Source organism: Dendropsophus ebraccatus, chromosome 5, assembly GCF_027789765.1.
Source record: "Dendropsophus ebraccatus isolate aDenEbr1 chromosome 5, aDenEbr1.pat, whole genome shotgun sequence".
NCBI classification, from domain to species: domain Eukaryota; kingdom Metazoa; phylum Chordata; class Amphibia; order Anura; family Hylidae; genus Dendropsophus; species Dendropsophus ebraccatus.
Genome location: NC_091458.1, coordinates 119029950 through 119054749, shown reverse-complemented (window position 1 = coordinate 119054749; position 24800 = coordinate 119029950). Strand labels below are relative to the sequence as shown.

The following is a 24800-nucleotide window of genomic DNA, read 5'->3' as shown; positions in this document are numbered from 1 at the left end:
TTATAAAAACCAAATTGTTGCTTCAAAATTGTTAAATGATCGATTGGCCCAATTATTGCTTTGTGTAAATGGACCATATAACACACGATTTTCTCAGGCACGGGCTGCCGCAAAAGGGCTTCAATCAGCGCGATCGGCACTAGTTTGCTATGCTTTTACATGGCACAAGAAATCTAGCGGCCTGGCTGCACGAACGATCCAAGTATCATTAATGTAGCCATGGAAACGGACAGCACGGATATACATATATCCGTGCTGATAGTTTTCATATCACAGATCAGTACATATTTACCGCTGCTGCAATCCAGCATACTAATCTCAGACTCTCCCGTCCAGCTGCTGTGACACAAATACATACACATACACACACCAGCTGGATGGGGGAGGTGGAGAATAGCATGCTGGATCACAGCAGCGGTAAGTATGTACTGCTCTGTGATATGGAAACTATCAGCACGGATATATGTATATCCGTGCTGTCCGTTTCCCTTTATGGTGATCGGCCTCACATCCACTTTTTACACAGGAAGACATGTTGCCAAGGATAATACATCTTAAAGGGAACCTGTCACCCCCCCGTGCCAGGGTGACAAGCTCCCGACCCCCGTTAGAGCCCCCTATACTTACCTAATCCCGCCGGGTCCCGCTTCTGGAGGTGGTCGGGTGACGGAGATCTCAGCCGCTGCAGCCCGGCGCGCGCGCTGAGAGATGAGTCCAACACCCATAGAGAATGACGGAGCGCTGGACTCTCCTGTCATTCTCTATGGGTGTTGGACTCATCTCTCAGCGCGCGCGCGGGGCTGCAGCGGCTGAGATCTCCGTCACCCGACCACCTCCAGAAGCGGGACCCGGCGGGATTAGGTGAGTATAGGGGGCTCAGGAGCCTGTCACCCCGGCACGGGGGGGTGACAGGTTCCCTTTAAAGCCTGCTTTAAATGGATGATCAGCTGAGCATCCGACATTTTTCTCATCCTCAGCTGTACATGGTCACCTTTACATGGGTCGATTATCGGCTGCATGAGTGTTTCTTGCAATGGTGCGGGTGTCACCACCACCAAGTAGGAAGCATACATTGTATAGTGGCTCTTTTGGATTACTGCCGCTCAGCTCTTATTCACTTTAGTGGCAGCTAAGCTGCAGTAATCCAGCTTGAACATAATGTATGGAGCTGTCTGCTTCCTGTTCTGTTTCATTGTGGCCACCCAATCAATCTGATATTACTGACTTATCCTGAGGATAGAAAATCCCTTTAAAGGGCCACAGTCAATTTAATAAAACTTTTCGTATGTCAAAGTTTTGATGAATCATCAGACCCCAACCAGTCACTAGAAAGGGGCTAGGGGAAGTTTGCACTAAGTGTGTTCTCTTTCCAGCTTTGTGAACACGACTGAAACGGGCTACTGATGTAATGGGCTCATGATTTATTGTTCGAATTTGCACGATAACGATCGAATTCGAACGATAATCGTACGTGTGAATGCATCGAACGATCAAACGACGAGCGAGAAATTGTTCATTTTGATCTTCCAACATGTTCTCAAATTATAGTAGATCGTTCCGTGTAAACATTCTTTGAACGATTTCACCTATGTGTGAGATAGGCTTAAGCGATCGCAAAACAATCGCATTACGATTTTTCCGTACAATGTATTGTTCCGTCTAAACACCGATCGTTTTAAAAAAACGTAGTTCATTCAAAATCGTTAATCGTGCGATCGAGTCTACAGGACTGTCCTGTGTCACGTGCACAGATAGTAAGGAGAGAAGCATTCAGTTGTGTGCTTAGTCCTAGCAATTGGTCAGAGTCTGAACAGCTAGACCAGATCAAAACTTTTGATATGTTTCTATGATATGTTAATTTTTTTTTTTTTTAAAGCAAAGGGATCTTTCATCCTCTGTTCATTATGGAGCGCTCCGTTTTCTGCTACTGAACAGAGCCTGTGACTCGTGTGAACAAGACCCTAATCAGTATCTATCTTGGCTTCCTATGACCTGTACAAACCACTTTTACATCTATCCATGACTTTGTCTGTAAGGCTTTGTCCACACAGTTCAGTCTATAAAAAGAACGGATGTTTTTTCATAATTAAATGATTTACATTAAAGTCAATGGAAAAAACTGCCATTATTTCACACAAGATAAGCACAAAGAAAAAAGGATAAAAGCAGTGGCTTTCCTGGCGCAGTCCGTCTGGACCAGGAGTCTGATGTCTGGATCACTGGGTTTCCTCAATGTTACCGGACACTGACTCCACATTCTGGTGAAAAGAAGTTCTTTATTTGCATTCAGCTACGCGTTTCGAGGAGGCCCCCCTCTTCGTCAGGCATGTGACATAAGGTGCTGCTGTGCATTTTATAATGAAGTTTATAATGGGTGACCTGGAAGTGATCTCACTGGGTGCATGAACCTGTGAAATCATTGGTCAGCATGCAATTGAATTGAAACAACTATAGTTTATACATATAAAAACTGAATTTGATTTATATTTATATGTATAAACTATAGTTGTAGTTGTATATTTATTGTAACGGTGGTAACTAGTAGCAACAGTCTCTCCGGATGCAACCGGGTATAAGGCAAACTTGAATAAGGCAGAGTAATAGGTGATGCTGCAATAGGCTGTGATGATAGCGTGCTGAATGATGGGAGTAGTAGTAGTGGTACTGAGGAAGAGATGCTGGGTGGAATGGAACTGAAATGAATACTTGCTGTTGATGATTAGAGAAGATGATGAGAGGAATGACGGCAGCCAGATCTGGAGAATAGATGAGAATCTTGAGAACTTGAGAATAGAACACAGCCAGGAATACTTCTTGTGGAGCTGGAGCAGCAGAGCACACGTATCTCTCTCCTGACAGGGGAGAGAGATCACACACACTTGTCCCCCTGAAGGTGGAAGACAAGACTGAGGCAGACAGGAAGTCACATGGTATCCTTAGCCAAAGCTCGATGGTCATTGGAGTTACCATGGAAGCAGGGGCAGTCACGTGACATCCAGCCATTGCATCATCACACCACTAGGCATAAACAGTGAAATATACATGAGAAGTACCACACTTGAATACTGGGTGGGGCAACATAATACCATTAGGCACTGATAACTGAATATGCATACAAGAAATGAATGGAATAGCAGACCTGAATACTGAGAGGGGTGACACAATACACACAGTTTGCAGTGGACCACAGCTTTCCAGAACAGGACTAGTTATAATAAAGAGGTAGATACAAACTAATGAACAGATAGCCTGTTCTGGGCCACTACACTTGTGTTTGTGGCTCCCTCAGAGTTAATTTTCCTGCCCATGAAGTGCTTATTGCTTTTTTCTTTCATATATCCATTATTTCACACAATGTATTGAACAACAGCCATTGTTTGGCTATGTCATTTATTTCTGTCCGTTTTTCATAGACACTTCAATGCATTCTTTCCATTTAAAACAACGGCCGTTGTTTGATACTAAAAAAAAAAAAAAGCCATTGTTTTGAGTGCCAAATAACGGTCTATGTTTAAATTTTATGGGAACGTAGCCTAAATGTTGAACTTAGCCTAAGATCTATCTCCAAGGATACATGACTACATGAAGATTGTTTGCTTTGCGGTACCTATAGATATTTAAGGACGTGTAAATGACATCTCTGCTTTTTTTTGTTCAGTGAGCCTATCTGTACGCTAAACAACTTTTAAGAAGGCCTGTAAATGTGAGAGAACCGCTATACGCCAGTATTATAAATCTTTTTCGGCTTAGTAGCACAAATGGAGAATGGAATACTTTTATGTATTCCCTAATTCAATCACCTGTCATATTTGGAGGTGTTCTTGATGTAGCAATCTGTTGTGAATTAAAGACACATCAAGCGTCACTCTCGTAAAGTCCCCATCTCATGCTGATATCATCTGTGTTATTGAAATTACGGTAAGAACATTTACTCTGCTATTAGCCCGGTCTATTTATACAGTAACAATTCTAGGCGACGTGGACTTTCCAGTCCTCCCCCAGCTCCATTTTCTGTCCGACAGATTTTCCTCGTCCGTTACATCTGATCATAAAATGTGTGATTGACGCTATCCTTCTGATAAGCGACTTTGCCTCTGAAGCCTCGGATGCTGGACTAGGCAGGATAAGGGCTTTGCAGAAGATTATTCCATGTTTTATATCTTCAAGCCATATTTATTCCTCAAATCATTATGAAAATTGAATCTCAGCTTTGTAAATTGATTTTTTTAACAAACACCTGGATCCTCTCTTCCTTATTAGAAAGTAATTGAAACAGCGTCTATGTCTATAATTTAGCTCGCAATCAATCATCGTGATAGATATTTTTTTAGGTTTTTATGAAAGTGCTTTAATAATTTTGCAATATCATCAAGTCATTACGTTTTATTTCCACTGGAAAGTGTTTTCCGACTTGTCTGTCAGATGCGTATGATAAAGGGAACGGGAACGTTATCCTGGCAGCAAAAGTCTTGAGAATAGGTGATGAGCCTGATCGTTTGGAAGTCTCTGATCAATCACCATTTTGTCAATTGTGTATTTGTTCAATAGTAATTTATAATTATCCCTGGTTTTGGATTGATGAGTACCAAGGAGAGAACCAGAAACAGAGACATGGGATATGTTATATTTACTTCCTGAGGCTGGGTTCACACTACGTATATTTCAGTCAGTATTGTGGTCCTCATGTTGCAACCAAAACCAGGAGTGGATTAAAAACACAGAAAGGATCTGTTCACACAATGTTGAAATTGAGTGGATGGCCGCCATATAACAGTAAATAACTGCCATTATTTCAATATAACAGCCGTTGTTCTAAAATAACAGCAAATATTTGCCACTAAATGGCGGCCATCCACTCAATTTCAACATTGTGTGAAAAGAGCCTTTCTGTGTTTTCAATCCACTCCTGGTTTTGGTTGCAATATGAGGACCACAATACTGACTGAAATATACGTAGTGTGAACCCAGCCTTAAGATGTAAAAAGGCCTATGCAGAAGCAGACCTATCACTACTGAAGGACTGGGTTCAGCAGTCCTCTTCCAGATACTGATACAGTATGTTTGACCCACGTGTCAAAAGTTTTGCTTGGTCAGAATCTGGGCATTCAGAGCCCCAACAATTGTTATATAGAACTAGGAGAAGAGCTTGCCTACGTTCTTCACTCCCTGGCTTACTGCTTTTTCCTTCTCAAAGCAGGAGATGGTCTCTATTATGGAGATAGTCTTCTATAGAGAGACAGAGAGAACACAGCAATTTTAAGAGTAAAGCACTTAGCCAAGTGCTTCTCCCAGCTTATTTTAGCTCATTCTGGGAGTCCGAGCATTCAGACCCTGACCAATCATAACTTCTGACATTTTTCTAGAATGCGTCAAAAGTTATCTATAGTGACAAGGATGTTATAAAAATAAACTTCCATTGGACACATAAACATATTTATATCCAGTAATATCATTATTATTACATTCTAATATTTCTACATCCTTATCCATAATCAAGTGACAATTGAGCTGCTGTTTTACTCTCTATAACAAAGGTAGGGAACCTTGGCTCTCTAGCTGTTGCAAACTACAACTCCCATCATGCATGGACAGCCAAAGCCTTAGCATGATTGGAGTTGTAATTTTTCAACAGCTGGAGAGCCAAGGTTCCCTACCCCTGATATACAATATACCATCTGTAGTTATGATAATACTCATACCCATGTCATAAAGTAGTCTCCTCTCCCCATTAAATGATGAAATCTGTTAGATGATTAATTTTCATGCACCTTAAAGCCAACTGTCCAACAATCCTGTTAACAGTAAAGTGCAAGTGGACTCTGAACACTACTAAAGAAAGCAGAGAGGAAAGTGAGCGGTCCAGCTTAGCCTCACATGTGACTGCCCTTATTCCCTTCTCATGGTACTTTTACACGGAACGATAATTCGCCCGATCGCACGATTAATAATTTTGAATGAACGATGTTTTTTTATAACTATCAGCGTTTAGACGGAACGATACATCGCACGGAAAAATCTTTATGCGATCATTTTGCGATCGCTTAAGCCTATCTCACACATAGGTGAAATCGTTGAAAGAATGTTTACACGGAACAATCTGCGAATTTTTTGCGAACGACCAACGATAATTTGAGAACATATTGAAAGATCAAAATGAACGATTTCTCGCTCATCGTTTGATCGTTCGCTGCGTTTACACGTACGATTATCGTTTGAATTCGATCGTTATCGTGCAAATTCGAACGATAAATCGTTCCGTGTAAAAGGAACATAAGACTCTCAGACAGCCGAATACACCGATGTTAATAGAAGTAGCTATCTCACATGTGTTTGGCAATTGAAAATTTAACCATTAACAGTACTGCCAAACAATTGTGCAAATATCTGCAAAGTTCACTAAACGAATTTCCAAGTGATTCGCTCATCTACCCATCATCACTGTACTAGGACATGATTGTTATTGTGAGACTAATCCATTAAAGGAAAACTAAACCTAAAAATCAGTAAACAAAATTAACAGTAGGTAAACTTGTCCATTCAGTTTGTCAGTCTGCAAAATTTTCGGCATATTCGTAAAACAATTCTGTAATAATCCTGCATTGACTACAGTGGTTTATTTCTTGCAGCTCTTTCCCCTGTTTAGCTGTCAGTATCCAGTATTGCATAACACAGATGTAACATGAAAGTTGCATAAACCAGTGACTGCCTTTAAATTACAGTATGTAAGAACCCCACTTTGTCAAACAGGACTGTGAAATATTTCCCTTATATCTTAATAGCTTACTTTATCAGGCATGGCTCCAAAATAGATGAAGTATACGGCTGTTTATTAAAAGTTAAGTGTATTTTTTTAGTTTATAAAATCTGCGTGTTCTGCGGCTGAAATTAAAGGGCTCATGTATTAGATTGCAAAAAAAAAAAAAAAACAAACATTTGCATGCAGACACATTAAATTGGAGCCTCGGGGCATAAGAAGATGTGTCACTTTCTCAAACAAGTGTTTTTCATTATTTAATCTGAAAGTGCTGATGTAAAGATCATATATAATGTATACATACACGGACACACACTCCCAGACATCACGCTAATCCACATTGAGTATATACATTTAATGTCTGATAAATTCACCCCCCTTTACTAATGCGTGCGGCTTTTTGGTAATAAGAAAACAGGAAACTGATATTAAAGCCTTGGGGCTTTCCTCGCCAGCATATGGACCCTTTTTAAAGCTGTTATTTTAAAATATCTACTAAATGAAATGCCAAAATCCACTTTAGTGATTGTGAATAGCTTGGTTATAGTTGTTTCTGTAGGCAATTATAAAAGAAATATGCCCAAAGAGAAGATAGCGAGGAAATCAAATTGTTCATAGGAATGTACAAAACCTTTTGATTCTCTGTGCTGGAATATAGTTGGGGGGCCACAAGTGCTCTCCGTGACTGGCAGGACCCTGTATCATTGTAAGCTATGCATCTTTGCATCTCCAATCTGTCACAATTTCACCTTTAGAGGGAATTTCTTTCTCTCACGCATATTAAGCGGAACATGAATAGCACGGAGAAGACTTACACGAGCTTTTCTTTACCATAGGGGACTTTTCTTCATGGCCACCACATTGTATTGTGCCTGTTTCAGTGATCTTCTGTTAGATATATTCAGAACCTGATAGCATGCAGTATATTTCTATGCTTGATATAAAAAGTGAAAGTCATGTTAGCAACCAGGCATAGGCCTTAAGAACTTGTGAATAATGGTCCATAATAACCATATATCTGTGGTTTATCATTCATAGACAGTCTATTGAGGTGGTATGTGATATCGTCATTCATGTAAAATTCACGTGATGTCTGCAGGCAGCTCAGCCATTCAGTGGCCAAGGCGGGACTCCGGTACGGCCACCGAATGGCTGAGCTGCATTGAGACATCACGTCTCGTGCGACAGCTCAGACCAGGAAGCGGCCGCGGGATGGGGGCACGGGGCGCCGCGATCCGGGACCCGACGCTGGAACCGGGGAGGTAAGTGACCTCCGCCATCCATAACCACCTCCTTCCCGGCCATATCTGAAAAATTCGGCCGGGCCAGAGTACCCCTTTAAAACTAAGAAAATAGCTCACATAAATATTGAAGAGGCTGCACCACTTGTACAAGTACTTAAAGGAGAAGTCCGGTGTTTGCTAAAATCCTGTAGGGGAGGGGGGAAATTGCTGACAAGTAGGTACCTACCTCTACTCGTGCCTGTGGTGAGCGTTGGGAGCTGCCGTGGGACCCCTGCCAGAAGTCAAGATTTGTGAGGGGGGGGAAATGCCTGTCCTGGCTGCTGAACTGGCCGCTAAGCGGCCAGTCCATCAGCCGGGTTGTGACGTTGACACCCCAGAGCCCGGCAGGGATCCCACGTCTGCTCTCACTGTGGGCAGGAGGAGAGAGGTAAGTGCCAACTTTTAATCCATTTCCACCCTCCCGGATTTCGACGAACCTTTCCTTTAAGTCTCTTTAAACAGCTGATTAATTGGGTTGATGGGAATAGGACCTCCAAGTAATCTATTATTGATGACTTATCATGAAAAATTTGATAGGATAGGATAACGCCTTTAAGAACCCCTTCCAAAAATTTCCTGTTAGTTATTAATTGTCATACAGATACGTGACAACCACCAAACTGGGCCGTAGCATGCAGTACACTGCAAAGTCTGTCACCTGATTTTCCACACTTATGGATGGCATGTATATACCCATTAGTATCCATAGTACAATCAACCAGCCCCTTCTTCCACAACGTGTTTGTGCTATTGCTAGAATGAATAGTGCTTTAGGTCCCCGGGGGCTGGAGAGTGCTTCAATGCACAGAATTAGAGCAGAACTGAGATACAGCACCTTAAAAATGAACTAACCTCACATACGGGTAGACATTTCCTTTCTATACGGCACCTGAATGGCTATAGAAAAACTTCTTGCACATCTTATATTTTTTACAGTGTATACTGATATAGGCTGTATTAAACAGTTAAATCCTGATGGATGGTGTAATTGAGGCTCTGTTAGTGCTGCTGTACAGCCACCCTCCATTTGCTGCTCTCAGTGGGACAGTAACATATCTGTTTTAATGACAGGTTCTCTTATCAAAAGAAAATCACAATATTTGCAGCGATGCCGGGCTGCTTAGTGCCGCCACACAGTGAAAGATGCTTTGCATGATAATTTCCCTGTAAAATAATGAATGGATTTCAATTCTTCCTCCCTGTGATCTAAGCTTTTTTGCATCTGCAGTACATACAAATCCACAAATGTTCTTTTTTTTCCATAAATACAGCATGCTGTTTTACCCATTGTCAGAGACTAGGGGAAGCTTAGCAAGTTCATAACCATAATATAGTGGTGAGATGCGATCCAAAATGAATCCTCTTATGTTTGTCCCTCATTAAATCTTAGAGTATAAACTCTTTAAATACAACAGATGGTTATTTGCTGCATTAACATAGCTCATTAATTCCAGTTACTCCCCAGCTACTGGTAGGGAGCGGAGCCGTATTCATGTCAGCCTGCCTCATTCTGGCGCCTGGGTTTGAATATCTATGCTCAGGATGCCCAAACTGAACTGCTGTAGTCATATTGAACATATATCGGATTCTGCAGGGGCAAAAGCCTGAATAAAAGCCTTATCTATCATAAATTCTACCTATGTTTGTTTAGTAACACAATGAGAAGTGTAAAAAAAAAAATTTAAAGTGTACCTTTACCGAGTCCGTTCATACTTCTGCCTGCAGAAGCAGCTGCTGCTGACCAGAGTTCTGGTTCTGGTTGCTGTGGAAAAGTCTTATGCATCAGTGGGTTCCCGAGCCCCATTCTTTAAAGATAGAGCCATTGTCTGATGTCTAATGTGTTTGGTCATGTATGTTTGAGTAAGGGTACTATTACACGGAACGATAATCAGCCGAATCCCAATTCGGCCGGTTATCGTTCCATGTAATAAATACAACAATCAGCCGATGATCGTTGTTATAGGTTCTGATTTATTTTTGTCGGGCGCCAACCGCGCACTGCTACGTGTAATAGCGGTGCGCGGGCGTCGACTAACGATATACATTACCCATCCACGTTCCAGGGCTGCTGCTGCAGTCTTCTTCTCCCCGAGTCCCGCGCGCTGTAACGTCAGAGTGGCCTGTCAGCTGACAGGCTGTCCGGCCAATCACAGGCCGCAACAGTCCCGGCCTGTGATTGGCTGAGTGGCCTGTCAGCTGACAGGCCACTCTGACGTAAGAGTGCGCGGGACCCGGGGAGAAGAAGAAGACTGCAGCAGCAGCCCTGGAACGTGGATGGGTAATGTATATAGTTATGCAAGGGCTGCAAGGACATCGGTAACAATGTCCTTGCAGCCCTTGTTTAACGATTATCGGGCCGTGTAATAGGCCCAGTAAACGAGCGGCGATCTAGCAGATCGCTGCACGTGTACAGGTATTATCGGGCCCTGCTCGGCCCGTGTAATACCACCCTAAGTTATGCCGTTGACTTAGCATTAGATACCCAGGAATGGTTAAGGAACATTATACAGTATACAAGGGGGAAATATTACCACTAGAGATGAGCGAACCTTGAGCACGCTCGAGTCGATACGAACCCGCACTTTCGGCATTTGATTAGCGGTGGCTGCTGAACTTGGATAAAGCCCTAAGGCTATGTGGAAATCATGGATATAGTCATTGGTTGTATCCATGTTTTCCAGACAACCTTAGAGCTTTATCCAAGTTCATCAAATATCGAACGTTCGGGTTCGGATCGACTCGAACACGAACCCGGTTCGCTCATCTCTAATTACCACCACAACCACTACCATCACCACCATATTGTTACTGACCAAATTCAGTATACTAAATCCAATAAAACACAGTACCAGATAACAAGTAACAAATATCAAATACTAACACCACCGCTGCTACTGAATGAGATCCACTGTACACAGATCACTATCACCTCATCCAGTCATATAGAGGTAGACCCAGCTCTACACAGGTTCTGTACACCATATAAATTACAGTGCAGTTATATCCAGTGACTACCAGTTGACGTCTTCTATGATCAGAGTTTTTCCCTTTTCATCATCTTCTCCATCTGCCCTGGGCCATTATGAGAACTTCTCACAAATCCACAGAATCTGTCAGACAAACATATAAGGCTCCTCACTGGCACCATCCTCATCTCTTTACAAACTGCACATTTCAAATTGGCCCCTTTATGCCCTCAGTTATTGGGTAGCAGCCGTTACACTATGTGATCCCCCTTAGAGTATATGCCCCCCACTGTGTAGAGGTGGCTCCTTACTCAGTCTTCCATGTAGATGGCCCCATGTGCATCTCCTTGAGAGCCCCTCTCTGTGTAGTCCCCCTATAGTAGATGCCCCCCCCGTATAGTTCCCCTTATAGATGGCCCCTTTGATGTCCTCCTTATAGATGGTCTCCTCTGTGTATCCCCTATAAGATACGGCCCCCCTCTGTGCAGTCCCCCTTTCAGATGGCCCCCTTATAGATGCCCCCCTCTGTGTAGTGCCCCTTACAGACTGCCCATCTCTGTGTATTCCCTCTTATAGATGGCCCCCTCTGTGTATTACCCCTTATAGATGGCCCCCTCTGTGTAGTCCCCCTCTGCCCCTCTTTTAGATGCCCCCGTGTTATCCTCCTTATAGATGGCCCTCTTATGTTTCCTCCCCTTATAGATGGCCCCCTTATGTTGCCTCCCCATAGATGGCCCCCTGTGTTGTACCCCTTAAACATGCCCCCCCTTGTAGATGACCTCTCCTGTGTTGTCCCCCTTAGGCCCCGTGCACACAGAGCAAGAGTGGCGGAATTGTCCGGCGCGGAATGGCGCCAGCCTCAGTTTCATAATGACACTCGCGCGGCTCCTCTCTCCATGCTGAAGAATGAACATGTTCATTCTTTAGGGCGAGAGATGTAGCGCGCGAGCCTCCCATAGAGTGTCATTATGACACGGAGGCTGGCAGCATTCTGCGGCGAACAATTCCACAGCTCTTGCTCTGTGTGCACAGGGCCTTGTGCTGCGCCCCCCCCTGTTTTTTTCCCCTTATAGATCCCTGTGTTGTCCCCTTACACATGCTCCCCATATAGATGGCCCCTCTGTGTTGTCCCCCTTATGTTGCCCCCCCTTGTAGATGCCCCCGTGTTGTCCCCTTATATATGCCCCCTTATGTTTTCCCCAATATAGATGCCCCCCGTATGTTGCCCCCTTATCTTTTCCTCCATATAGATGCCTCCCTTATATCCCCTTGTAGATGCCCCCACTGTGTTGACCCCTTATACATGCCCCCCCCCCCCTTATTTTGCCCCCGATTGTAAATGGCCCCCATGTTGTCGTCTTATACATGCCCCCCTATGTTGTCAGCTAGATTAAAAAAAACACAACTCAACACCTCATTCCCCCGTCGCAGCTCCCTCCTCATCTCTTCTTCTGCAGTGTTGGACGGGCCCCCGGCTGATGCTCAGCTCCCTGTTGGTGTCCATGGGATTCCTGGGCAGCACACGCACAAGGGAGCTCAGTGTGCGTGGTGGCTGTTACTTCCGACACAGGGAGCGACAGCCCCAACGCACACAGCTTCCTGGTGCGTGTTCTGCCCAGGGAGCCAGCATCGCCAGGGGACCCATCCAAAACTGACTCTTGTTACTGCAAACAAAACACTGCTTGTGGTCACAAGAGTGATCGATCAATGGGGCGGCGGGGGACTCAGGGGATAGGTTGCCTCAGTGCTGAGGCAAAAGGGGGGGGGGGCTGGGTCGCAGCTACACCCACTGTTCTGAACATATAGGGAAAACTCCACACATCCACATTTAGGATGACTTTATTTTCAAGAAGTTTTATTCATAAATCAAAACCACATGATATTACCTGGGCTTACAGCAACACTCCAGAATTTTTTTTTTATTGGGACACCCCCTCATCCCCACTCCCTCCGGAGGTGCGCTGTATACACAGATGAGGCCACACCAAAGCTCGTACAGCAAGTGTACCTAATGGTCAACCAACGGAGTCCAGGGAAAAAAAAAGATTTGGCCACAGGCTGGGCTTGTTTTTTTTTTAATTTAAACATGGGACTCTCTTTATGATGGATGCTACTAAGAATATTATGGTGGTGTATCAGGGATTCTTTTTTTTTTTTGCCATGTTTTTCTAACGTTGGATAACCCCTTTAAAGAAGACCTGTAGTCAACCCTTAAGAAATAAGGTATTACTATGATAAAACAGCCAAGGGTGCATTGATTGCACACTTTAGTTTTACAGTTTCTTGCTAAACCCTTCTACAGTTAAATAATGTGTTGCATTTCTTACAGATTATACTTTCAAATAGAATTGTGTATTCTGTAATGGGGCCATTGTTACATTGACCTAAAGGTGGTCATATATACTGAGTAATTCTACAAAAACTAATTCTCTAGGGTGTATTGATTTCTTTCTATAAAGCTACTAAATGAACCTGATCAACATCTCAAGTTTTATTCTTACATTTATAGGCTATGTTCCCACAACGTCTTATTAGGTGAAATAACAGTCGTTGTTTTATAATGACGACCATAAATAATGATCATGATCACTATTAACGGCCGTAGTTATAGAAACCTGCTTCTTTTTCAAGATGACATGGGAGCATAGCCATAAGGTGTGCAGTATGTGACAAAGTTCATAGGAGCCTGCAGTATATATTTAGAAGGAGAAGTGAAATACACTCCACATGGTTCTTTCATTTTTTTATTTTTGTATTCCTAGTGGTCATGTTGCTTTTATTCCATAGTTGCATTGAAAGTCATTGTTGTTCTGATATTGTACTCTGGGCAACATGGAAATTGTCATTACCAGGAACCTATTCAGTTATTTTCTGTAATCTGAGATTATGGATAATAGAGTCCTTTCCCAGTGATGTTTTATTTAGCCATTTTTTGGGAGAGTATTCTCGGTGGAAAGACTTTTTTTTATATGTTTCTCTAATGCATCTAAAGAGTTCTATTTTGTTGTACAACTGGAAAGCAGCACATTAGCTGAAGTAAACAGTATGACTAGTGGAAATGAAGTGACTGTGCAGTTCATACCTGATTTTACTCTTTAAAGCCATTAATTTTTTGTTCACATTTTCAGATTAAACACCTGTGTTTTAAAAAAAAAAAAGTAAAAATTCTGCCATTTTGTCAGGTTTATTTGCATCTTTTGAAACATTTTTTTAAATACATTCTCTTTTACATTCCATTTTTGTTACAACAAATGCCATTATAAAGTTTGCAAACCACCTGTTTTTGGGATGACAGCACCCACCAAAAAGTGTGAAAACCTTTTTTTTTTTTTTTTTAAAGAATTTATGTTTTGTAAATGGTAAAAGGGCCTTGGTACTCATTTTTACTGAATTAGTAGCCATTTTACGATTAAGTTCAACAGAATTCAAAAATAAAAAATGGCTATATTTTTGGACGTTAAGTTTAAAGCGTAACTGTCATGTTTTTTTTTTATTGCAGAAATCAGTAGTATAAGCGATTTTAAGAAACTGTAATAGGTTTCATTAGCCAAAAAAGCCTCCTTCTGTACTCAAGAAGCAATCTCCCAGCCTCCCCCCCTGACTTCTTATCTGTGCATTATCAGGCAAACACGTCTTCATTACAGAGAAGCCAGTGAAGACGGGCTCTGCTCTCTCCGTTGTAAGCCTATGATTAAACAATGGTCGTTTAATCACAGCGGCTGATTGCTTTAACCCCTATGGAACCACGGCTTTAGTGTATACACACTGTATACACTACAGCTGGGAATCCATGCAGCTGCACAGAAAACTGGCATGTCTATTTTGTGCGGCCACACAAAATAGACTGTGCACAATATAAAAAACGGCTCCCGGCAGTACTTTACATTATGTGCTTTGGCTTACTGGAATGCGGACACACCCGAATGTCCCTGCATTCCAATTAAGTTAAAGTGATGTATGGGCCGGGTTGAAAATCTCAGACGGCAGCCGCTGTTTTGCCATGAGTGAGCATGGCCTAAATGTGACCCTAGGCCCTATTTATCTAATAGGCCAAAAGAGTGTCCTATGGTGGTAGAGTAAGGCTGCATTCACACATCCACAAATTTTGTCGACCTAGAGATAGTGAATGGCTGGCCTGGATTGTTTCCACAGCACTGTAGTGACAGAGCCACACGGCATGATAACAATCCACACCAGCCATTCACCATCCGTAGGTCCACAAAATGTATGAACGGACATGTAAATCAAGCCTAACTTTTTATTCTACAGCCAATGTGTGACTGCAACTAAAGGATGCAGACTTCAGTCCCAACCCAGTAGTTTGAAACATCTATGTGCGCAAATTACACTGATAATTGAAATGCAATAAAATTGCGTTGTGCACTCTAATGATTGCTTATAAATGTTTCCTAGGGGGACTGAAAAAAATTCTAAAAAATTTTTTTTTTGGGGAAGTATAAATTGGTGCTGTTTTCAAAGTGCCCTAGCCAACAGAAGTACTTTGACAGTAGCACTATTTTATGCATACTAAAGCAGTGGGTGGCCGAGCCATCAGGTTTGGGTTTGGCCACATTCACTGTAAGTTTGCTCAGTACTAGTAAAAGCCAGCGGCAATTAAAGGTGTAAATTGTGTTGGAATTCTGTCTCCCTGGGCCTGACTCTGAGGACCCACTTTAATGTTTGTGTTGGTACCAATAATACTTATGGTGCGTTTACATGGGCAGATTTATCTGACAGATTTTGAAAGCCAAAACCAGGAATGGATTTGAAAAGAGGCGAAATCTCAGTCTTTCCTTTTATGACTCATTCCCTGTTTATGGTCTGTTCCTGACTTTGGCTTAAAAAATCTGTCAGATAAATCTGCCTGTGTAAACACACCATAACAGTATAATCTCGCTTTCAACTAAGTAAATGATATATAGAAACACTTTGGTGTAAGTTGCATTTTCATACTGGCTTCTCTTATTGCAGGTTCTTGGTGGATATGTTTATTGACTTAGACATGTTTTTTTTCTTTATTAACAGCACTTTTGCCCTATTTAAATGCAAGTATGTTTCCTTTAATTGATTATATCCACTAGTTTAGCTTTGCTAGTCTAGACGTCTTGCGTAAGGTAGCTGTTCCTTTAGTTGCTTTCTAGTTTTGTGTTGTTCATAGTCATATATATATATATGCCTTCTAACATCCTCTATAGTTTGCATGCATACATTTTAGATTTGTTTTGTAAAGTATATATTATAATATCATATATTTTATTATGTATTATTCAAGTTTTGGTGACCGTGCTGTATAGCAAATACGCTATAGTCCGTGTCTATAGCGCAGCTCGCAAATCTAATCTAATTATATATTTTTTTCAGAGTGGATTTTTATGTTAATTTATTTTTAAACTGGAAATAAAACTGGTTAGTAAAAAGGTAAAATATAGAGGACTGGGATTATTATAGTTTGTGTTTGCTTCTTCTTTCACATTCTTTTCTTATAACAAAGAAAAGAATGGGAAATGAAGCCAGGCTGCTTACGTCCTCTTGGTTCCATTCACCTAGATTAGTGCTCAAGAAACAGCATTCTCTGCAGCTGCCCCTGTTTATTCAGGATGTGGAACGTCTCCAGTCATAGCTACTGTTTTCCCTGATTTATTCCATTATTTTTCTTTTCTTTTAGTAATGCAAAAAAAAAAAAAGCCCTTCAATTGGAAACCATACATTCTAAAGCATATGGGTCATTATGTAGTTTTTTATTTTTATTTTACTACAGTGTAAATGTAAAACATAAAATGAATGCAACAAATAATATGATTTAAACCTGCCATATTGATATGCGTGTTGTCTATTGACTACAAACCTGAAATTCCCACTGTTCAAGCAAAGAACTGTGTGCTCGCTGGTGGAAAAACGTTATGCAATGGTAGATAACAAATTATGCATGTAGTGTAAAATGGATTTCACATAATTAAACAGATAATCTTATACCATTAAAGCCTTTTACTAGATTGGACATCTCTTGTTTAGCTAATACTTTCTGTATACTAATAGCTGTATTAGCTATAGCTACCATAATACCCATGTTTAGCTAATGTACATTTTCTCACTGGAGCTGTGTGAAGAGGTAAAATTGGTTTTAGAATCCATTTCGGGAACCACATAATATGGCCTGACAGCATATTATTCAAAGGGGTTCTCCACTTTTGACTATTCCTACTAGTTAAAGGGACTCTTGATAATAAGCAGATTGTCCAATCAGTGATTAGTTATCGTCTGTGGGGAAAACTCACAGTAAGCAGTTTCCTTGTAGTGTTACCCAGGGGAGATTAAAGGGGTATTCAGGAGAAAAAAAATCGGAATTCCTGGTGTCCGAAAGTTAAACAGATTTTAAACTACCTTTATTTAACCAATTCAAGCATTCCAGTATTTATCAGCCACTTTGTCCTGAAGGAAGTCATGTAATTCTTTAAAATTTGGCACAGTACTCCCTGCTGCCACCTCCATCTGTGTCAGGGACTGGAGTGGTTGTCACTGGGGGGGGGGTTTGATTTAGCTCTGAATACGTAGACAGAATTGGCAACAGGGAGTACTGTGTAGAACCTAAAGGAACCACACAACTTTCTCCAGGGCATATAGCAGCTGATAAGTATTGTAAGGTTTGAATTTTTAAATAGAGGTAATTTACAAAACTGTATTACCTTTTGGCACCAGTTTAGGTCCTCTGGGGCAAGACATATCCCCTTCCGTAAACTCAGTTTCCTAAAAGGATGTATCTAGACTGTGCCTTAACCACCCCTTTTAACAGTTGCATTAATTGGGAATAACCCCCCCCCCCAAAAAAAAAAAAAATATATAATAATAATTATAATGTAAATTATATATAAAAATTATAAATATATATAGTATCACTAGTTTATGCCTTTATTCACTTGAAGGTGCATTAGTTATTCATCAACTTGATTTACTCTAAATATATATATATATATATATATATGTATATATATATATATGTGTGTGTGTGTGTGTATGTGTATATATATATATATATATATATATATATATATATTTAAAGTAAATCAAGTTGATGAATAACTAATGCACCTTCAAGTGAATAAAGGCATAAACTAGTGACTAAGAGGCCCTGATTCAGGTGCTGTGTCAGTTTCTGTGTATTGGCTGAGGACTACAGAGTACAACAGATTTCAAGAAACTCTGTAATCGGTTTTATTAGGCAAAAAAGCCCCTGTTTCCCAGCACCCCCTTCCCCCTTCTTATATGTTTATTATCAGGCAAAGTCGTCTATATTACAAAGTAGCAAAGTGAAGATGAGTTTGCTGAGTTCATTATAACCTATGGATGGTGGAGGGGCTGAGGGATATGAGTGAGCAGAAAGAGGAGACAAGCAGCTGTGCAGTTTGGAGACTATGGGCATATAAAACACTGGATTCACAGGTCGGTGCTGCTCTGGGAACATGATAAGAGAAGATTGCAGGATGATAAGCTGTGCAGGGCTGCCTTTTCTCCCCTCTGTGCTCACTCTGGGCTCTTTTGTTTAAAAAATCTCTTACAGAGTTTCTTAAAATCACTTGTACTATTGATACTTATTAATTTCTGAAAAGTTATATTTAAACCACTTAGTTCTGAGCTGCTGCTCTCACCGCTCACCCAGCATTGACTGACAGCATTCTGCCAATGCAGAATAAAATGTTAGTGTTTAACTATGAAAAAATGTTCATCTGAATCCTATTGACCCTATAGTATACGTACAGTATGTCATTCCCCTATAACGCATTCCTAAATTTGATTGAAAAGAAATCTATGTTTTTAAGGATTTTCTTTTTGAATCAATGGAAGTTTAGAATGCCCCTTTAAGGTCCTATATTGTTCTCTTATGAGGTCTGTACTGCTAAAACGGGTTTGTAAACATCTTTTCAGTTTCACACTGACTCTGGGAAGAACATGTTTATGCCAGTCTAACCTTTTATTGTTAATGCATCCAAGTCATATATATGTATTTTTTTCCAGGTTTTCCTACAGCAGCAGCCTATGGACCAGTAGCAGCAGCAGCCGTGGCAGCAGCTAGAGGATCAGGTAGGTGACCTTGTAAACTCAGTGGGGCACACTATAGTGATAGATAGAAGCAAGTTGCATGGTTGGTCTATTTTAAGTGCCTGTTGCTGATTATAGTCATTCATTTCCTTTGCAAGTTAAAGGTGAAGTATCAGGTTTGATCCGCAGGTCGTCCCCTCTCAAGTAAGTTACAGTTGCTGTCAAAAGTAGAATTAGCGACATACTAGCTCTTTATAATACTTAGTTGGTTAATTTATATAAATTGTACTTTTTTAATATTGGTAATAATAATTGAAATTGCTATAAAAAGCTATTTCTTTAACCCATTTGTAGTTGTAGTGCACACGTTTACGAACAAATCCTTTAACTTGAAATTGAAATAGTGTAAAAAGAAATGAGCCACCAAACATGAGACAGATGTTGCCTTATGTAAAGAAGATATCAATGACATTCACGGATATAGCTTGAAATTCCCAGAATACTAAAAATAGAGATACTGTAAGCCTGTGATGGCAGCCATTTTACCCATGCACAGATGGGACTTAAAGGGGCTGCTGCGTTTAGAACCTTTTATTTTCTTATATATCATAGCAGAGTTCTACATTGTAGGTCATTGCTAGGGATATGTGGAGGGCAGAGCAGTTACACAAAGCATCTGCTCTTAGCTACATCACACAAACATGCCATTGACTTTAATGGCCACACTGTAAGTGCGGTGCTACACGTGCTTGTTTTAATGGGAGCCTTCTAACAAGTAAGGGATGTCCAAAGTTCAGCCCTTTCACTGCCGGGACAATCTTGCCACTTTTGGCAAACACAAATAATAAAAATATAAAACTCTTATCCATATCCATTTATTTGCTGAAAATAGACACTTGGGGAGAGATTTGTCAAACATGGTGTAAAGTGAAACTGGCTCAGTTGCCCCTAGCAACCAATCAGATTCCACCTTTCATTTCTCACAGACTCTTTGGAAAATGAAAGGTGGAATCTGATTGGTTGCTAGGGGCAACTGAGCCAGTTTCACTTTACACCATGTTTAAAGGGGTTATTCAGGTGCTACAGAAACATGGCCACTTTCTCCCAGAGACAGCCCCACTCTTGTCTCCAGCTTGGGTGGGGTTTTGCTGCTCAGTTCCATTGAAGTGAATGGAGCTCAATTGCAAACTGCACCTGAACTGGAGACAATAGTCGTGTTGTCTCTGAAAGAAAGTGGCCATGTTTTGTAGCACTGGATAACCCCTTTAATAAATCTTCCCCTTGGTGTATTGTGAACATTTTAGCCAACACATAATAATGGGCATGTTTAAGCAATTTTGTATACATGCATAATAGTTTGTTTTGGGGATAAAAAGTGTGAGGTAAGTAGAGCCTGAGATACACAAAACCTATTACAAAGAGAGTTCATGATATGAAAGTTTTACACATGCCACTTATGCTTTTTTCTACACGCATATTTTTCCAGATATCCACCAGAGCTAAATGCCCTGAAATCTGTAAGATGCAGATGTCAGTAAACAAATGTGTTGATTATGAGCAGATACTGTATAAAACTGCTTATATGTTCTTGCTTTGGTAAAAAATAAACTGTCATGTATATTGACTTAAAACATGTCAATATATAGACGTGTTATTATAAATATATATTTTTTAGACATTTTAAAACTTGAGATCACGCTGGGTCTCAGTTCTCCATTATTAATCTATGGAATGCAGTCTATGGAGTCTTAGTTGACTTGGGCGGCTGGCCAGGCAGGGAAGTACGCAGTTGCACTCTTCCCCTAACTTCACAGGGTCCTACATAATAGGTCTCAGGACTGTGATCTCAACATTTGATATGTCTGAGCGACATAAATGCAAGGAAGTCCAACAGCATCCAATTTTTATTGTATAATCGAGTACACACAACAGGGTTTCGACTAGAGTTGTACTTTATCGATCATAAATGCATATTAAGTATGCTTGATAAAGACCGACTCGCTGTATGTACTTTGATACGCAATAAAACCTTTTTTTTTTTTTGCTCAAAATTGGATGCTGTTTGACTACCTCGAGATTATATATGCCGGCTCTACAGTGTGCATCCACCTTTCTAACAGACTACATTCTATAGTGGTGTTGGACCTTGCTTTTTTGTAATGTCTGAGCGACCTGTCAAAAGTTAATATAAGTGACAGCACTTCTTTAAAATGAGGATATGTTATGTCCTTGGCAGTGAATGGGTTAAAGAGAGTAGATTGCTAGATAAGTAGGATATGCACATATCTGTAAATGTTATTAGTAGCTTTTGTAAATAAGCCAACATTATTGGAGTTTTGGTGGTCATTTTAAGCACTGTCTGGCCATGCCTTTTGTACATACTTTCCTTGAACAGGTTTTGGTGGAAGTCAGAAATAGAAGCACATTAGTCATCTTCCATTTGATTTTGTTAAAAAAGTGATCACAAAAGTAGTCACTAAAGAACATAGATTACCGTAATTTTTATCAAATTATTATGTACTCTTTTGGATGAATGCCGTCGTTATTTACTTTTAATTAGATATAAAAGAGTCTACGTAGGTTCCAGATGTATACGAGTTTATGGAAGTAGACTTGCTTTGACCAATCATTTTTACTTTTGGTCAACAGTAAAACTGAGGTCACATGACAGGCCCATACGCATTTTAGTATATACGGTACATATTCAAATAGGTTTAAGAAGGAAAGGTACCTGTTTTTTAATATCTGTAAGGGATTAAACAATAAGGAACACAAATGGTCTGTTCACATCTGTGAACCGAAGCCACAATTTGGCACTGGATACATCACACAACAAACACCTGCGGCTCCTGACGGACCTTAGTGACTTATTCCAGGATATACCAATGTGCCCATGGTACTGTACATGTTGCTTTTTGTGTGACTGGGGCTTCTTTGACACAGAAGTGAACAGAGCAAAAGGGATGTTTTACACTGGCCACTGCAGCACTGCAAGCGAGTGCCGATCAGTGAGATCAGGGTTTGTTTGCAGAGCTTTTACAAAGCTCAATCAATCGTGTGAGCAGGTGTGTGAATAATCACTGTACCATTCATGCAACCTATTAACCTCATGATAGTCACCTGCACATATCCATTTACATGTAATCCGGGTTACTACCATTGATTTTCAATACTCACATAAAAGATGAGAACGAGAGATTTCTCGTTTCTTGGCTGATCACTGGCACTTTTACACTGGCTGATTATCGGCAGTGAGGGTTCCTGTCTGCTGTAAAGTGAAATCTTAAATGTGCACTGTCAGTAAAAAAAAAAGGATACTCTTTAAAGGGAACCTGTCACCCCCTGTGCCGGGGTGACAGGCTCCCGACCCCCGTTAGAGCCCCCTATACTCACCTAATCCCGCCGGGTCCCGCTTCTGGAGATGGTCGGGTCACGGAGATATCGGCGCCCAAAGCCCGGCGCGCGCTCCTCAGATGAGTCCAACGCTCATAGAGAATGATGGAGCACTGGACTCTTCTGTCATTCTCTATGAGCATTGGACTCTTCTGTCATTCTCTATGAGCATTGGACTCATCTGAGGAGCGCGCGCCGGGCTTCGGGCGCCGATATCTCCGTGACCCGACCATCTCCAGAAGCGGGACCCGGCGGGATCACGTGAGTATAGGGGGCTCTAACGGGGGGTCAAGAGCCTGTCACCCCGGCACCGGGGGTGACAGGTCCTCTTTAAGCTAACAAACTCAAGGAAGACTGAAGAAAATGACTTTTGCCAAATCATACCAAAATGGCATTGTAATGACTGATATTGTAAGTGGGAACTCCAGTAAACTCTGTTTAGTATAAAAAATCTTGTATGGCCTCTTTTGAATTCATTCACTTTCTATCTGTGCTTCCTGACACCTTCACATACTCTTCCCTTGTTATATTGTTACCCATAGTCCACCCCAAAGATACAGGACCTTTTAGGTAAAAACATAGATGAAAGAGTAGCTTTTGATTCTCTTGTGTTCTTTGAGATAAGTGGAAGCAGTGGTGTCCAGCAGATCTTTCCCCACCATTGAGGCATATATTTTATTGGATGAATTCAGGGTTGGTGATGATAAGCTAAACTATTTGTTGTTATTGACTCTGAAAATCACAACCACAAAGTATATGCCCCCGAGCATCTAAATCAAGAGAGCCAAGACTAGAAAACTAAGGCTGGTCTAAGAAATGTGTGAGAAGACCATTAGCTCTCCTGGCATACCTTCATTTCACATAAAATTAAGTGTTTTTTTGGGGTTTCAACTACTTGATCCCCTCCCCCAATTAAAAAGACATGCACGGTCGGCTGAGTGGAGCAGGTATGTGTATAAGGGGGGTCAACTGTATGCTGAATGAGCATTTACCAACAGCTATGTATATAGCCCTCCCCCATAGTCTCTTATATAGTAGCCAGCCCTCCCCTGTAAAGTCTCATATAGTAGCCAACCCTCCCCCATAGTCTCTTATATAGTAGCCAGCCCCTTGAACAGTTGTTAAAGGGAACCTGTCAACTGTGGATGGCCCTCAATACAGCCCCCACCCATACTTACCCCATCCTGCCGATCCTGCTGCTGATGCCAGTCCCGTCGTGGAAATACGCCCGCTTACTTATGTCATTTAAGTATGGGGGGGCCGTATCCAGGGGTAGGGTGGGTTCAGGGGCTGTCCATGGTTAACAGGTTGTTCCATTGGACAGCTTGGACTCACCTTTTTCTGTGGCTCCAGTGCAGAATGTGTGTGATGACGTCACCGTGCTGCCGGCATTGGGTCACCGCTCATATACTCCTAGGCTGCAGTTAAAAAACTGCCTGTGGCCTACAAGATTATAATGAGCGGCTGTCTGTACCACCCATATTATAATCTAATGCAATGGCAGGCCAGATGTAATTCAAACTCTGAATTGCCTGGCAGGCCAAAAATAATGGCACCAGGGACTGAGCTAGTGTCTACGATCAGGTCATTACCCAGACATGGACATGTATGGATGTGAAATCAAAGCATAATACACCAAGTTTTGAGGACAAGTCAAAATATGTATGTCTGGGAAAAGACCTTTACATTGTCACTCTTTTAGGCCATTAAAGTCAATAATTACATCGGCATCCTATGCTATCTGTTTGTCCACGCATATGTGCTATGCACAGTTATAGTGTGAAAGCAGCCTTAGCCTTACATTTCAAGGAGCTATAACAGAGGAGCGGGATAATATAGATCTTTAAGAAAATGTTCTTGATCATCGTTATTCAGGGTGAGTACAAGTGTTTACTTAGGTACACATCTCAGGAAAGCTGATAGGTCCTCTTTATATCTGCATTTTAAATGTTCAACGGCTAGAGGCTGTAGAGTAGCAAATAAAGAATTATGAATGTGTATATACTGTATATACAAACACTGGAGTTCTCCTTTAATGCCATCAGTCATTTCTTTCCATTGCAGGTGATCAGCAGTGCCCGCTTACCTTGTAAAACCTTTCTGATAATGAAGGCATCAATACATATTCTGACTCTGAAACTTTGCCAGTTCTTAAGCAGGTTGCTCAATAATAAAGACAAACGCGTCTCCTCTTTGTGTGTTTCACATCGTTCCTCCCTGCCCCTTCCACTTGTTCTTTGGCAAATGCAATTATTGTGTTTGCAAGCAGTCTGTTTGCTATCTTCTTCCAAACACTTGTAGTTTCACTAAAAGAGTACATAATAATATCTTACAGATCGGCATGCATCCTGCCTACGTAGACTGTAATAT

At 41.2% G+C, this 24800-nt stretch overlaps 1 protein-coding gene across 6 annotated transcripts in view; it reads left to right on the top strand.

Moving 5' to 3' along the window:
• MSI2 (musashi RNA binding protein 2) overlaps positions 1 to 24800 on the top strand; it is a 518653-nt gene that overhangs the window by 429612 nt on the left and 64241 nt on the right. For 4 of the 6 annotated variants that reach the window (XM_069971112.1, XM_069971110.1, XM_069971109.1 and 1 more), the window contains exon 11: positions 19014 to 19079. In XM_069971112.1, the coding sequence (XP_069827213.1) occupies positions 19014 to 19079 (66 nt within the window). Of the gene's footprint in view, positions 1 to 19013; positions 19080 to 19195; positions 19242 to 24800 lie in introns of all 6 variants that reach the window. The other 2 variants (XM_069971113.1, XM_069971111.1) reach the window with 1 other exon arrangement.